Below are 13,667 nucleotides of genomic sequence, written 5' to 3'. Positions count from 1 at the left end.
CTCAGCTTGATCACTAGCCATCGTGCTTACAACTCATAGGTGTAATTTTCTAGCAAATTGTACTTACTTGGGTTTTTTTTAAGTATAACTCTGCTACTTTGGAAAGCACATCCACGTGGGGGTGGCTGTTAATGAAGTGTCACACACACCTTTGGAGGTAATTTCTGCATCTCTGCTCTATCATGGATGATGTCTTTTGGGTTCAGCCTTGCAGGTCTGGGCTTGCAAATGTTCGGTTGGGTGGGTTGGTTGGGATAACCTAGCGAACAGTTTACCGATCTGGGGTGCAGAAGGGCTTGAATTGATTCAAGCAGAGCAGTAGGATTCAAAGGAGTAAACAGAACAGTGACTTCAGCCTGGTCAGCCTGATTTCTCGGGACGCTGCCTGCCATAGATGAAGAGATGAGCTTTTCTAAGAGGAGGAGACTCAAGTCTTAAGCTGAGCAGTTCTCAGCAGTGCTGTAAGGTCAGGTCCCTCAGAGCTTCGGCTGCAGGGGGAGCTGCATGGCCAGAAGTTGGTAAAAATACCTCTTGGGCTCAGCTGGAACATGTTGGTGTCTGTTACGTGACTCTACATTTACTTTTTTCTGTTAACCTGTTGCCTGTCCTGCTTTGTTAATTCAGTTGACTTGCTTCAGGGCCAACTTACTGCACTGTTGTTGGATTGATTGATTTGTTTCTTACCCGTTTAATTGTTACCTGCTTGCAGTGAGGATTTCATGGAGTGTTGCATGAACCAGTCGGTTCCTCTTGATCGCTTGCCTTTTGGTGAGGGGTACGCCGCGTCCTATGCTGATGATGTAAGTGTTCAAATGCCCTGTGTAGTAAGATTGCTGTTTCTATGGAAAGGCGAAAGTTAAAATTCATCTGCTGTCTGAGAACAAGTAAAACCCTTTGCAGCCATTTCAGTCAAAAGGTGGGAGTGGAAAAACCCTATTTCATAGATGAACAGCAGCCCCAAGTCAGAATCAGTGTGCCATTTATGTAGGACATTGGTGGGGGGAAAAAGTTCCTTGTTGGCTCCAAGTCCCTGGTTTAAATGATTGGTCCCCACTTTTCCCCACACTATTTATATTTCCATTCCTGTTGAGTTCATCAGTTCATCCTTTAGACCATCCTTTCTCAGGCTGACAAGCTGGGATTCACCTGTGGTTGACTTGAGTACCTTGTCCTACCTTTTCTCTCCCACAATGAGCTAAGCTTGCCCTCTGGCTTATGACTGAGGCAGAATCTGAACACTATCATCTTTCTCCATATTTTCTTAATATTGTAAACTGCAGTAAGATGCTTAATCTGCAAGAGCTCAGCAGCAGCATGACAGCACCGCAGCGGTGAGGACGCTGCAGTTGTGTAAGCGCAACGTGACAGACCTGGGGCAGGCAGGGGGACCTTCTACTGAAGGGCCCCTGAGGCTTTCTGCTGTGGGAGAACCAGAGCGCCTGGTTTCCAGCCAGAGAGCCTGGTTTCCTGCGCCTCGGGCTGAGGGGAGAGGCAGAAGTTGGCAGTACAATGTTGGGAGGTAGTGCCTGCTGGTGGCTCGGGTGTTGCTGGCTCTTGCTGCCCCGTCCCCCATTAGTGTAATTCCAGCGTCCAAACTCTCAATTCCAGTGTCCTGTTGCTTGTCACAGCCCCTGGTGCCTGGTCCATGTTTTCATCTGACCTTGTTCTTCTGTGTCATGTCTCAACTTAAACAACTGAAAAAGGGATCTTTTACCAGGGGTTCTGTGGAAGTGCCTTTGGAGGCCTCTGTTTAGGGTATGTAGGTGACTTGGGAGTCCCAGCGGCCAGGGATGGGAATGTGGAAGCCTTTGTGAGCCCACGGTGTCAGCTGGGCTGCAGCCCTGCAAAGGGAGCCTGGGCACTAGATCCTCTGAGCACAGCAGGCTCTTTTCCACCCCCCGACAGATGAAGCACAGCTGCACCAAGAGAAATATGTGTATTTTAACAGTGAAGTTGTCAGTATTGACTCATACAACAGATGGAATTGTTTTGCTAATTAAATGTATGCTGTTGAATGCTTTAAAGAAAATTGGGATGCAGAACTATGAAGGAAGGCTGGTGTAGCTGAAGTATGTGACTGATTTGTGAATAAGATGCTTTTTCATTGTAATCCCTCCTAAGGAGAAAGACGCCAGCATTTTGTAAAAAAAAAAAAAAAAAAAAAAAAAAAAAAAAAATATTAAAAAAAATAAATTGCAGTAGGTGCACTTGCAGTTAGTACTTATCTTGGTCCTGAAAAACAAAATGTATAAGTAGAATTATAGAATATATAGTGACATATATTGTGCATAGAATATATAGGGAAGTACTCTGCTCAAATGTATTTAAAATTGGGTGGCAAGGGAGCGCAAAAACTGTTGCGTCTTTTCAAAGTGGCCAAAGCTGCCCTCCTGAAGGCAGCAAAGCTCCCCAAAAGCAAGCTTTGTGAGCCCTGTTGACAAGTCACCTGTGGAAGGGTCATGTAACGAGGGGTAAGGAGATTATCCCATTCTGTCATTTCTGTTGGGCAAAATCCGACCACGTTGCTATTCAGAGTCAGCTCAGGTACCAGCGAAGCCTTTCCCTGGCATTCTTGGAGTGCCTCGAAATGACAAACGAGATGAGAACTTGGGAAAATGTGTCCACAGTCCGTCCTGGCCCCTCTTGAGAAATGGGGATGTGTGGGGAGTGGATCGGTAACAAGTGACCTTCCCCTCTCCTCTAGGGATCTGTGGCTTGCACTTGTGTGAGCCAGAAGCGATCTCCTTGTGAAGAAGAAACGAAACGGCTTTCAGGCCTCCTGTTCTATTTCTGATTAGGAACTAAGCCTTTCTATTTGGGGTAGAAAAAGGCATATTGCTGCCGTCTCCGCTGAAAACTCCCAGGGCTCCCCCTCGTGTTACCGCAGGACAGGACCAAAATTGCTGCGTCTTCATCCCTGGAGGGTGCCGGGGGAACGAGTGCATCGTACACCCGTGTGCGCACACCCTGCGAAATCGCGCCAGGACACCAGTGCCCCGGGGAAGCCATCCCGCAGCTGGACGGACGGCAGCAAGGCAGCAACACCGACGGAGCAGGTGGCTGCATTGTGCAGGCCAAGGACTCCCCCGGACACCGAAGCCTCTCGAGACTTGGAAGCGATTGGTGCAAGTCTAAACCAGGATGGGAGGGCTGAGGGAGCCGGGGAAGCTAGACCTGCTACCGCTCTGGAGAGCGCCTGCAACGCTGCCAGGTGAGAAGATGGTCTTGGCGAGCACTCAAGTAGCCTTGGCGAACGGGCAATGAGAGCTTGATCACAGCATGCCTTATTTATTTGGACCAATAAATTGCCTAATCTTCACCATCAGAGCTGATCCACAACAGCGTAAAAATCTGAATCTCCTTCAAGTTGCTCAGGGACATAGGGCCGTCTTGTTGGGGAGTTATTTTTGCAGTCTGAAGGAAGGAAAACACCCTTTTTTGCTGTTTGTGCTCCCCCCTATGGCGACTAGGAATGCTAGCTAACCTCCATTTAGAAAGTCTTCAGCTCATTAATTTTCTGTCACCAGCTCTTCCAGTGTCCCATGCCTTCCATCGTCCTCGTGCTGAGAATCCTGCCCTCAAATACCGAGTATTTGGAAGTCGCTGTGGTGTGGGCTAGAAGTGGTGTGGGTGTGCAAACGATAGCACAAAGCTATGCTGAAATCTGTAAATCTGGGTATGGTGGGAGCAATGTATATGCAGTGCACATAGTGTCTTCACAGCTGATGAAGTTCCACTTTTCACAGCCTCTTTTTTCCTCCTGCACTTCCATTACCCATATCTATCTTGGAAGCTAGTATGGGATAGCAAAAATTCAAGGTTTTCATATACCTATAAATGCCTAAACACCTCCACTATACAATTTCTCTTGTAGCATTGAAAGCAATAGATCCAAACCACAACTGAATTTTCTAAAGCCCATTTAAAACATATGGTCCTTACCTGTGTGCATCTGTCTCGAGAGCCTTTCTACCTCCTCCTGAAAAACTAACGACGTGTAAAACACATGCATGCATTTCTCTCACATCAGCTCTTCCACATGGCCTGAGAGTTTCAGGAGGTCTAGTAGCAGGTGCACAGGTCTGTGTGCGGATGGCATCGCTGGACCGTTTCTAGCAATGAAGGGCATCCTGCGACTTGCCTGTTTTGCGCTGTCACACGCCAAACCCAATTACATCAAACGCCCTGACAACCCATGGAGCTTGCAGAGAATCGTATGTTTTATTTATGATGGGTGATGGTGAGCGTCTGTGACACTTTTTATGCTGCGCTGGCATTAAGCTGCCGCAATCCACTGCGCACCACCTTTCCTTGGAGGTGGATGTTGTAAAAGAGATGAGTAATGACAAATGTCACAGCTGTCATAAACAAGGTGGCCATAGTCCCCTTCAATAACTTACATGAGTCTTGAAAAAGAAAAGGAGATGCCCAAATTCTGCAAATGCAATTGAGAGATCAGAGTTACCCAAGGTCTGTTGTGTATCTATAGCTTTGCTTAACTTACGCTGAATGTAAGTTGCAGTGGAAAACTACCAGAAGAGTAACTTTAATGAAGATAAGCCTGCACTGGGTGTAAAATACGTGTATTATGAAAGAACAATTTCCATTCAGACGGTTCACTGGTACTCTAATCCCTGTATGTGTATGAGAAACAGAGTTCCTCATGTAAACTGAGATCCCAACTTTTCTTAATGCTAAGCCTTGAATTCAGTTTCTGCTGTTGCACAACTGGTTTGTGTCCCTAGGATACACTCAAACTCTTCTGAAGAACTAATGGAAAGAGCTTAAACTGTGGTAAAATTTCATATATTCTAGGAATGTTTTCTTAAACTCATGAAGAAAATAGGAGAACTTCTTGTTTGTGCTTACCTGAAAATTTCCTTTCTGCAGATGGGTACAAAGGTCCCCCCTCGTTCCAGCTGGTCAGCAGCAGGAGGGCAATGCCCTAACACATGCAAATCTTCCAGCAGTGCTGGATTTACAGCTCCAGATACCTCAATTATTTGGTAAATGTAAAGGTTATGTTAAGCCTATCTGGAGGAGTAAATATCCTCTCCTTTCCAGCCTCACCCCCCACAGTTTTGCCTTTTACAATGAAACAAGACGTCTGTGTCTTTGGATGCTGATTTGCTCTGTTCTGGACAAGATTTCCCCCAGACTGAGCTACTTTTACGAACTACTATTTGAATAAAGGAGACATTCAGGAAAATAGATGCTCAAAGGTACACAATCCAGCATGATGAAATTTTGATGGCAGCTTACTCAGCGGTGGGATGCAGAATCAGGGGGTTAGATTTTTTTTCTTTTCTTTTTCTTTTTTTTTTTTGTCTGTTTTAAATATAGTCATCCTAACTATCATATGCCCTTTGTTTCCCCCTCCGGATTAGGGCAATGAGACACAATTTTTCAAGGAGATTGTTTTTCTCCAAGGCTCTTCTCGGGGTGGGGGGGGAGGGTGTCCCTTTGTGGATAGTTGATGGCTGGGGAGCTCAGCTGGAGGTTTTGCTCTCAGACTGACTAAAGCTGTTTGTTTGCTCCCACGTTGCAGCCGAGAGGTGCCAATTGATGGTTTAAATCCAAAGGGGCCGGCTGAGAGTCTCGCAGGCAGCTCTGAGATAAATGAGCTACTCAACTCGCCCCAGCACCTTGCACTGGTGACCCATCATCTGCAGCGGGGCTCTTCTCCTGTCAGGCAGCTCCAGTTCACCCTGCAACCTGCACCCCTTTCCTAGCACATCCAGGGCTGGTGGCCATTTTATGCCTCTTTTTGAAGGTTCAGAAGAGGCTTGGTGCACCAGAAGGCTCCCTACTGCACCGGTGGTGAGGCCCCAAGGCTTTAGGTTGAGAAGAGGCCATACTGGCTATCCACAGGACAGCCTCCCAGGGAAGCACAGATGTGACCTTTGCTGTCACTGCTTGCCTGGCAGCAGGTGATAAGCTGACGGTGGTCACAGCGGGCAAGCTGGGTACACCCTGAGGATCCCTCTCACCAAAGAGGGACCGAGGGTGACAACTGTGTGCAGCCCTTTGGCTGCTGGTGAAACTGGGCTGTGAGGGGCTGCTTCAAAGAAACAGGTGAGTTTATTTTCAGTGCTGACCCTGAGGGGTGCACGCAGGCGGCACACGTGTGCGCGGGGCGGGCAGCAGGGAAAGGCTAAAAGAAACGGTAGGGCTGACAGGAGCCATTTGCCCTGTTTACTGGTCCTAACTGGCACCCACTGCACAGAGGTAACGGTGGGGCACAGCCATCTGCAGCAGAAGGTGGGAAGACTAATCTGCCTGGAGGGTAGGACCACCTGCAGCGGCAGCTGGGGATGACAGCCTGTCGCAGCCTTAGTCATATGCGCGTGCCAGAAAATCTCTGCTCTTGTATTGCACCTTCCCAGCTTGCACGGTTAAGATTTTCAAGTCGGCTGCAGGATACCGAGCGTGGTCTTGTTACAGTTGGGAAGCAGGGTTGTTTGGATTGCTCGGATGGTATATGGCTCACCCTTCACTCTAAGGGTAAGGAAAGCTGCTTCTTCCCTGCTCTAGTCCTCTGAGGAGTATTTCTGGGATTTCCCTCCTCGTCTCCTACACTTCCCTCCATGAAGGTGAGTGGAGGAAACAGCACTGATGTTTATTTCCTCTTCACAATTATTTGCTGGTGATCTTCACTGGGCTTTGGCTTTTGTTGTGGTCCCCCTGCTTGCAGTGCTTCAGGACCTCAGCCAGTTTGTGGATGACACCAAGCTGAGTGTTGCGGTTGGTACGCTTGAGGGAAGGGATGCCATCCAGAGGGACCTGTCAGGGTCTCAAGGATTGAGGAGTGGGCCAATGTGAACCTCACAGTTCCAAGGCCAAGTGTAAGGTCCTACACTTTGGTTGGGGCAATCACCACTATCAGCACAGACCAGGTGATGAAGGGATTGAGAGCAGCCCTGCTGAGAAGGACTTGGGGGTACTGGTGCATGAAAAGCTGGACATGAACCAGCAATGCGTGCTTGCAGCCCAGAAGGCCAACCACAGCCTGGGCTACATCCAAAGCAGCGTGGCCAGCAGGTCGAGGGAGGAGATTCTGCCCCTCTGCTCTGGCGAGACCCCACCTGCAGTCCTGCGTCCAGCTCTGGAGCCCTTAGCACAGGAAAGACATGGACCTGCTGGAGTGGGTCCAGAGGAGGGCCACAAAAATGATCAGAAGATTGGAACCCCTCTCCTCTCAGGACAGGCTGAGAGAATTGGGGTTGTCCAGCCTGGAGAAGAGAAGGCTCCAGGGAGACCTTACTGCAGCCTTTCAATATATAAAGAGAGCTGATAAGAAATATGGTGAGAGAGTTTTTAGCAGGGCCTGTAGTGACAGGACAAGGGGTAATGTTTTTAAATTAAAAGGGTAGATTTAGATTAGCTATAAGAAATAAACTTGCTGAGGTTAGAAACACGAGGGGATGGTGAGCTCAGGGAGGCAGCTGGGTTGAGAAGCTGAAAGAAAGTGACTAGGACCGAGGGGATGCTTGGGGCAGCAAGTGGGTCCCAGGAGTCTCCAACCGAGCACGTGCAACCAGCAAATACTTTTTGACTTTCCCTGTAAAATGCGTAGAATTGCTCCTATTAACAGGAAAGAAGCCCAAAATGTATTGACTGTGAGGAACCCAAGTGTCCAAGGGGAGAACGCTATGGCAATAGTCCACAGGGAAACTCTACACTTTTTTCTAAAGACTGAATTACCTTGCAACAAATGAGGCCTTTACCACACACACAAAGAAAAAAAGAGACCAAATCGATGCTCACAGAGGACTGTTGCTATTACACGGCAATGGCAGGCAAGCTTTCAAAAATGAATGGGGCAGAGTAAGAAGGCCCAAGATTAAAATTCATACCACACACGTATTTAAGGACTGACTTAACGTTTATACGTTCCTATCTGCAGCCTTTTCTAATCTTTTGAATGTGTCACTTCAAGATGCTGCTCTTTGTTGTTTGTGTAACAGCATGTCACCACGTAACTGCGCCTGCGTTCAAAATGTGCAAGATATGGAGGTAGCACAGGAACAAGTGTGCAGGTAGAAATGCCTAACGAGCGGTTAGCTGTGGCCTCAGCTGCATGCAGACATCCCTGTAACAGGCTGTCCAGCTGATTACAGCATACCAGTGAAGGCCTGGGTTTGGGCAAAGTGCTAGAAATCAAAGTCTTAATTTCATGACTCTATCACCACTGTGAGCCATGGCAAGTTTGGAAAAACTCTTCACTCCTGTTTATTCTAAGCATAATAACACTATGAAGCTTGTTGATGTTCAAAGTGCTAAAGAGACATTTAAGGTATTATATAAATGATAAATACTTACTGTAAAGGCTCATGTAATCACTTCTAATCAGAACCCTAACATCTTGTTTTGCTTGTATTACCTCAGATGTAACCCTTTGTGATCTGTGTGTACATATGTGTGTGTGTGTATATATATACACACACTTCATATATATATCTCTCTGAAGTATACAATAAGCTCTAATATGGTTCAAAAGAGCCTCATCTGGGCAATGACTTTGAGCCAGACAAAACTGAAAAGAGTGAACACAGCCAGAATCAAAATTGTCTTTTCTCTCTCAAGCTGACAAATCTTATGTACTTCAAGAGCAGCCTTTTTTCCTCACTCCCTCATCTATGAAGACCAGTGATCTATTTAATGTGCCTCAAACAAAGGACTCTTGAAAGATGTTCTCTTAAATTTCTTTTCTCAACCCTGGGGGCATACAATTACTGCTGTTCACTCATGCTTTGTGTGCTTAGATATTGGAAGGACATGTCTTTCTGTCATTGTTAGAGCATTCCCATGGAAAACTCCAGGGCAGCCAGTGTATTCCCGACTTGGGCTCTGCCCATCACTGACTGTGGAGTCAGCAAGCCAAACCTTGTTTAGGTGGTTACAGAAGCAACCAGTATCTTTACTAAGCTGATAGCTCACCAATGTGCTGCCTCTCAAGTTCTGACCTGTGCTTAGTGAGATGGGGAAAACGCAGTAGGGAACTGGAGGAGGACCCAGATGCTGCCTTTGAAGTTGTAGCTAGTTCCTCCCAGCAGCATTCCTCAGGGAGCACATGATCAGCATGTGTCAACCCCCGTGACTCAAAAGATAAAACACTTCACTAGCCCAGGAATAATGGGTCACAAGTGTAGCTTTGGCTGTGATTCAGAAAAGCACTCGAGTGTCCTTCCTTTGTGAGCAGTGGGCATAAGGCAATAGGATGCATTGACAAGTACAGGATCTGTTGAGGGCTACCCATCCTAGCTGTGTCTTCAGTCCCTTGTGTCACCAAAGAGGAAGAAGTGGCTGTTTATTAGCACAAGTTTGGCAGCACTGTGGATGCAATCTGTTAACAGCCCACTGCTGTTTTGATTTGCTTTGTGCAGGATGAAAACATTACAATTGAACACATGTTAAGTGCAGGAGTCCAGCTTGAGAGACTGATGCAAAAAAACCTTGTTAAAACATCTGCACAATGTCAATTTTATTACATCATGTTATAGCACTATTGTTACATTTGGTGATTCGATACACGCTTACAGCACCTTTTAGGACAACGCATTGTGGACTGGTCACCTGTTTAGCAGTGTATATCCCTTGCTGAAGCTCCTGCACAGTCCCAGACCTGAGTTCACACTAACGTGGCAAGAGCCTGGACATTGTGGGAGCTTTCAGAGGTCCTGTGGACAGCATGGTGGTTTCTGACGCTTCTGTCTCTAATGCTGCTCTTGGGGCTGTGCTGAGCCTTGGCTGTGTGGGTCTGGAAGGCCCGGAGGGTTCGGATAGCATGGATGCAGACCACAAAGCTGGCAAAGTACAAACAGGCAGCAACGACACCAAAAAGGCCAACGGCCGCATCGCCGCCCTGGACCACGCAGTTCATGGAAGTGTAACCACGGCGTGCATACAGCCTCTCGCGCCTCTTGCAAACTTCTGTGGAGTTCACCTGGCTGACAAAATGCAGGTAGAGGCCGATGGCCGCGACGTATGCCACGCCAGCCAGCAGGTTGAAGGCACATTCGCCTGCCAGCAGCCCCGTCCTGAGCTGCTGGATGGGTTTTGCCCCCACGACAAGGAAGACAAGGGTAAGTACTGCTGCTGTTAAGCTGAAGGCTACTCCACCATACACACAAGGGGCTCTCATCTGGGTGAACTGCATGTCTAGCTCCCTCACCTCCCGGAGCTCTGTGCCCTCAAAGGGGCTATAGGCCGAATTCAGGCTAAAGGATCCAATGCCAATGCCGCCAAGGGAGGTGAAGCCTGCAACAGAGGCTTGGGCAGCACCCACGCAGATCAGCACCAGGAGGTTAACTGTGATTTCCACAAACTTCAAAATGCCTGTAAAGAGCAGAAAGATGGGAATAGATGTCAAAATCACGTCTTGTGCAAACTGGGGGTAGCAGAAGTACACCAAAACCATAGAGAGAGTGCACTATTACTGAAGCTGGCTACAGCTACAGAATAGCGCTGCTTTAAAAAAACAAAAAGAAGCATGAGCTCTCATGGGTACATTTCGGACGTTGGGCAAATTACTTTTTTTAATTTGTCAGTGTGCTTGATAAATGGATCTTCATGCGGGGAAAGAAATCCATAAAAATTTTACTGTGCTTGTGTTATTGCCAAGGCAAGCGCACAGTGATTGTATTTTGGCCTGTAACTCCTTGGCATAAACACACCAAGCAAGAAATATCCAGTATGAACAAAATGCTGAGGTTAAAGCTGACAAAAACCTAGAAGCTTCTAATGGCTTTAAAAATCGTGCAAGTTACTTAGGTCCTTTAAAACGTGTTTACTGCTTTAACTTACACTTTTTTTTGGTCTTTCAAAGCGTCTGTTAATTTAAATGTATTATCTAACCAGATGCAGCTTCCACTTCATCTCCTTCAGAGATAAAAATCTCTTCATAAATCTGAAGCAGCAGCTCCCGACTGCACAAAAAAGTGAGGCAGAGGAGGCAAAACCACCTTATATGCAGAGGTAAGTAAATGTGATACCACTTCACATGTTCTCTTCCACCCCCTGCCACCTTCAGAAGAAAGCCTTATGACTTCTGAGCTGGCTCTTTTCTTCTTTTTCTTATGTTATGCTACTGATAAAGGTAACCAGGTTTCTTTTGCCGGGGCGGGGGGGGGTGGTGTGTAGGAGGGGTGGATAAATGACTTCTTTTTGTAGTAGTTGCCTGTCAGGAAGGAGCAGCATCTGTTAGATAAACCTGATTATTCTGTGACAGCTCACTAGGGGTCAGACTAAGATTAGTAAACATGACGGATGTTGAAGCATAGCATAGCTAGAGTTGCCTATTCGGGAGATGAAAACCCCTAGTGTTTCATCATGCGTGTTGCTCCAAATTCTGAAGTTAATTACAGAATTGTGAATCTTATTATTCCATTGCAGTCTGACAGCCAAGAACATACGATGCTCAACACAGTGGTCCTATATTAGTCTTTAAAGTGGGGTGGGATCCGTTGTTTGCCTACAGACTTTCATTTTATGCTCCTAACATTGATCAGCAAGGCATTTTCCTCTTGAGCAATGGCTCAGTTGCTGTCAAGTCTGTATGGACTTGAAAAGAAAAGGGCTGAAGCAGCACGGAACGGAATTAGACAAATTCCTCTCGTGTTGCCAGATGCTTCTCACAAAAGCAAGCTAATGACAGCCACCAGGAAGGACTATCAGATATTCCCATTCTGCCCCTTCTTATTCCCTCCACAGAGGGCAGAGGTAATGAGCATCTTCCTGCTGCCGCTTGCTCTTCATTGGAAGGTGCTTGTGATGGTCTGACATGGGCCTTTGGCCACTTCAGGAGTTCCTGCACCCAAACCGGTCCCCTTGCTTTGGCTAATTCAGCTGTAGGTAGGCACTGAGCCCATTCACATCATAGCCCTGCAAACCACCCCAGAAGCACAAAGGGGAGCAGTGATAATGGTGGTAACACCGGGGAACAGAATATCTGAGGCTCAGCATGTTCCAGTTTGTGTGTGTCATGTGCATGTATATGTGTGTATATACACACACACGAGCACATATATATACAGATTTCATCTCCTAAAAAGAATTAGGTAGAGCAGGCAGAGAAGTGCTCTTGTTGAGGAGGAACTAAGCGTGTAGTTCTATGTATGTATGTTTCCTTCAGAGGTGATGCTGATTTCTGCATGACAACTTGCCTTTTCCTTGACCCTTCTGCACAACCATTTCTGTGAAGCAGGGCAATAACCAAGCTGGTTACCAAACGTGTTCAGGAGGCTTTGCCATCAAAGGAAATATTTCTGAAGCTAAATGTGAAGAGAAATTTAAATGTCCATGTCCATGAGACAGGATTTGGGACTCCTCGTACCAAATTAAAAAAATGCAGCCAGAAGACTCAAAGATTTTAATGGGTACAGTCATCACTTTACCAGGACTGTTCAAAATATTTTGAAAGAGTAATAGCTGTGCAGGATATTCATTGGAACTGGATCAGATATTTTTTGTCTGCTCAGTTGAGCTGTACAATGTGCCTTCCAAATACAGGGAGTCAACTTGGGTCCTTGGGGCCCTTCGGCAGTGTTGAACAGAGAAGATCACTTCCCTTTTTAAGGGCTGAACACTGATTTCATAGATGCTCCATCAGGAAGCAGTTCTTACAAGTCTACAGGGAGGAAAGACCATTTGATTAAGGGGAACATAAATTTGAAATATGTTTGGGAACTTGGAAGATGGGAATTAATGAGTAGTCAGCTTTCTCCTACCACTGTCTTCAGAATTTCCTTTTTGTTTATGACTGGTGAGGCACTCTGACCTGCTGAGCATCAACTTTTCCTGTACATCACCTCACTGAGCTTTATAAAAGGCAATTTTCTGTTGTCAAAGTAGTCAGCACCTGCTGTTAACCTCTCCACATTTATAACTGACCCCAATTCTCAATGACGCTGCTCCAAAACTTCTTATGTACTCACACAAATTCTGTGTGCAACCTTTGAACTTCACTGAGCTCACTGCTGGTATCACAGTACTCTTTGTTGATGGGATGACAAATACAATCAGTATAGGTCTACTGTATTTTTAACTGTGGCAGTAGATGCTTTAATGGCATCCTTGAAAAATTTCCTTAAGGCATTCACATTGGACAGGTTTTGTATGTACCTCCACAGTTTTCACACATGCCTGCTGTAGAACTCATTAGAGTAACTAAACAATGGAGAGAGATTCATTAGCAGTTACTCCACCAGTTACTCGCAACATGTGGATTAAGAAAAAATAATTGCAATAACAAAGCCTCCTGTATTAAAGAAAATCCTAAAATGATGAGCAGTATATACTATGAAGCTGTGAATTACAGGTCTATAAGGAAAGCCAGCAGGGTTTGTGAAAGTAGCAGACAATTAGCGGAAATCCCTAAGGCCTTGTACAATCATCAGGGTTTTGATGGAAATTTTGATGGAAATACTAATCCCTACAGTACGTTCACATCTTGACCCGAAAGCCTTATGCAACCTTGATCTGTGATGGTTGCAAGCTGATACCCAACCTACTATACTAGTATAGACAGACTTGAGAAATGGGGAATAAAAGGACAGTTAAGTTTTCAATCTTAGCTCTGCCAAGGTATGTTAACACACACATGCCAGCAGTGACCTATGTCAAGCAATGGTGTCCTGCAGGCAGAAAGAGCTGAGCTCAAAGACACG

At 46.3% G+C, this 13,667-nt stretch overlaps 1 protein-coding gene across 1 annotated transcript in view; it reads right to left on the bottom strand.

Moving 5' to 3' along the window:
• Window positions 1-9,631: 9,631 nt before the first annotated feature.
• Window positions 9,632-13,667, bottom strand: part of LOC104623932 (MARVEL domain-containing protein 3-like) — a 19,209-nt gene continuing 15,173 nt past the window's right edge. Inside the window, exon 3 of the mRNA XM_010291167.1 lies at window positions 9,632-10,338. Within this exon, the coding sequence (XP_010289469.1) occupies window positions 9,632-10,338 (707 nt within the window). The remainder of the gene's footprint in view (window positions 10,339-13,667) is intronic.

Source organism: Phaethon lepturus, unplaced genomic scaffold (genome assembly GCF_000687285.1).
Source record: "Phaethon lepturus isolate BGI_N335 unplaced genomic scaffold, ASM68728v1 scaffold3620, whole genome shotgun sequence".
Taxonomy (NCBI): Eukaryota; Metazoa; Chordata; class Aves; order Phaethontiformes; family Phaethontidae; genus Phaethon; species Phaethon lepturus.
Note: the sequence above shows the minus strand (reverse complement) of the source record. Positions and strands in the feature narration are given on the sequence as shown.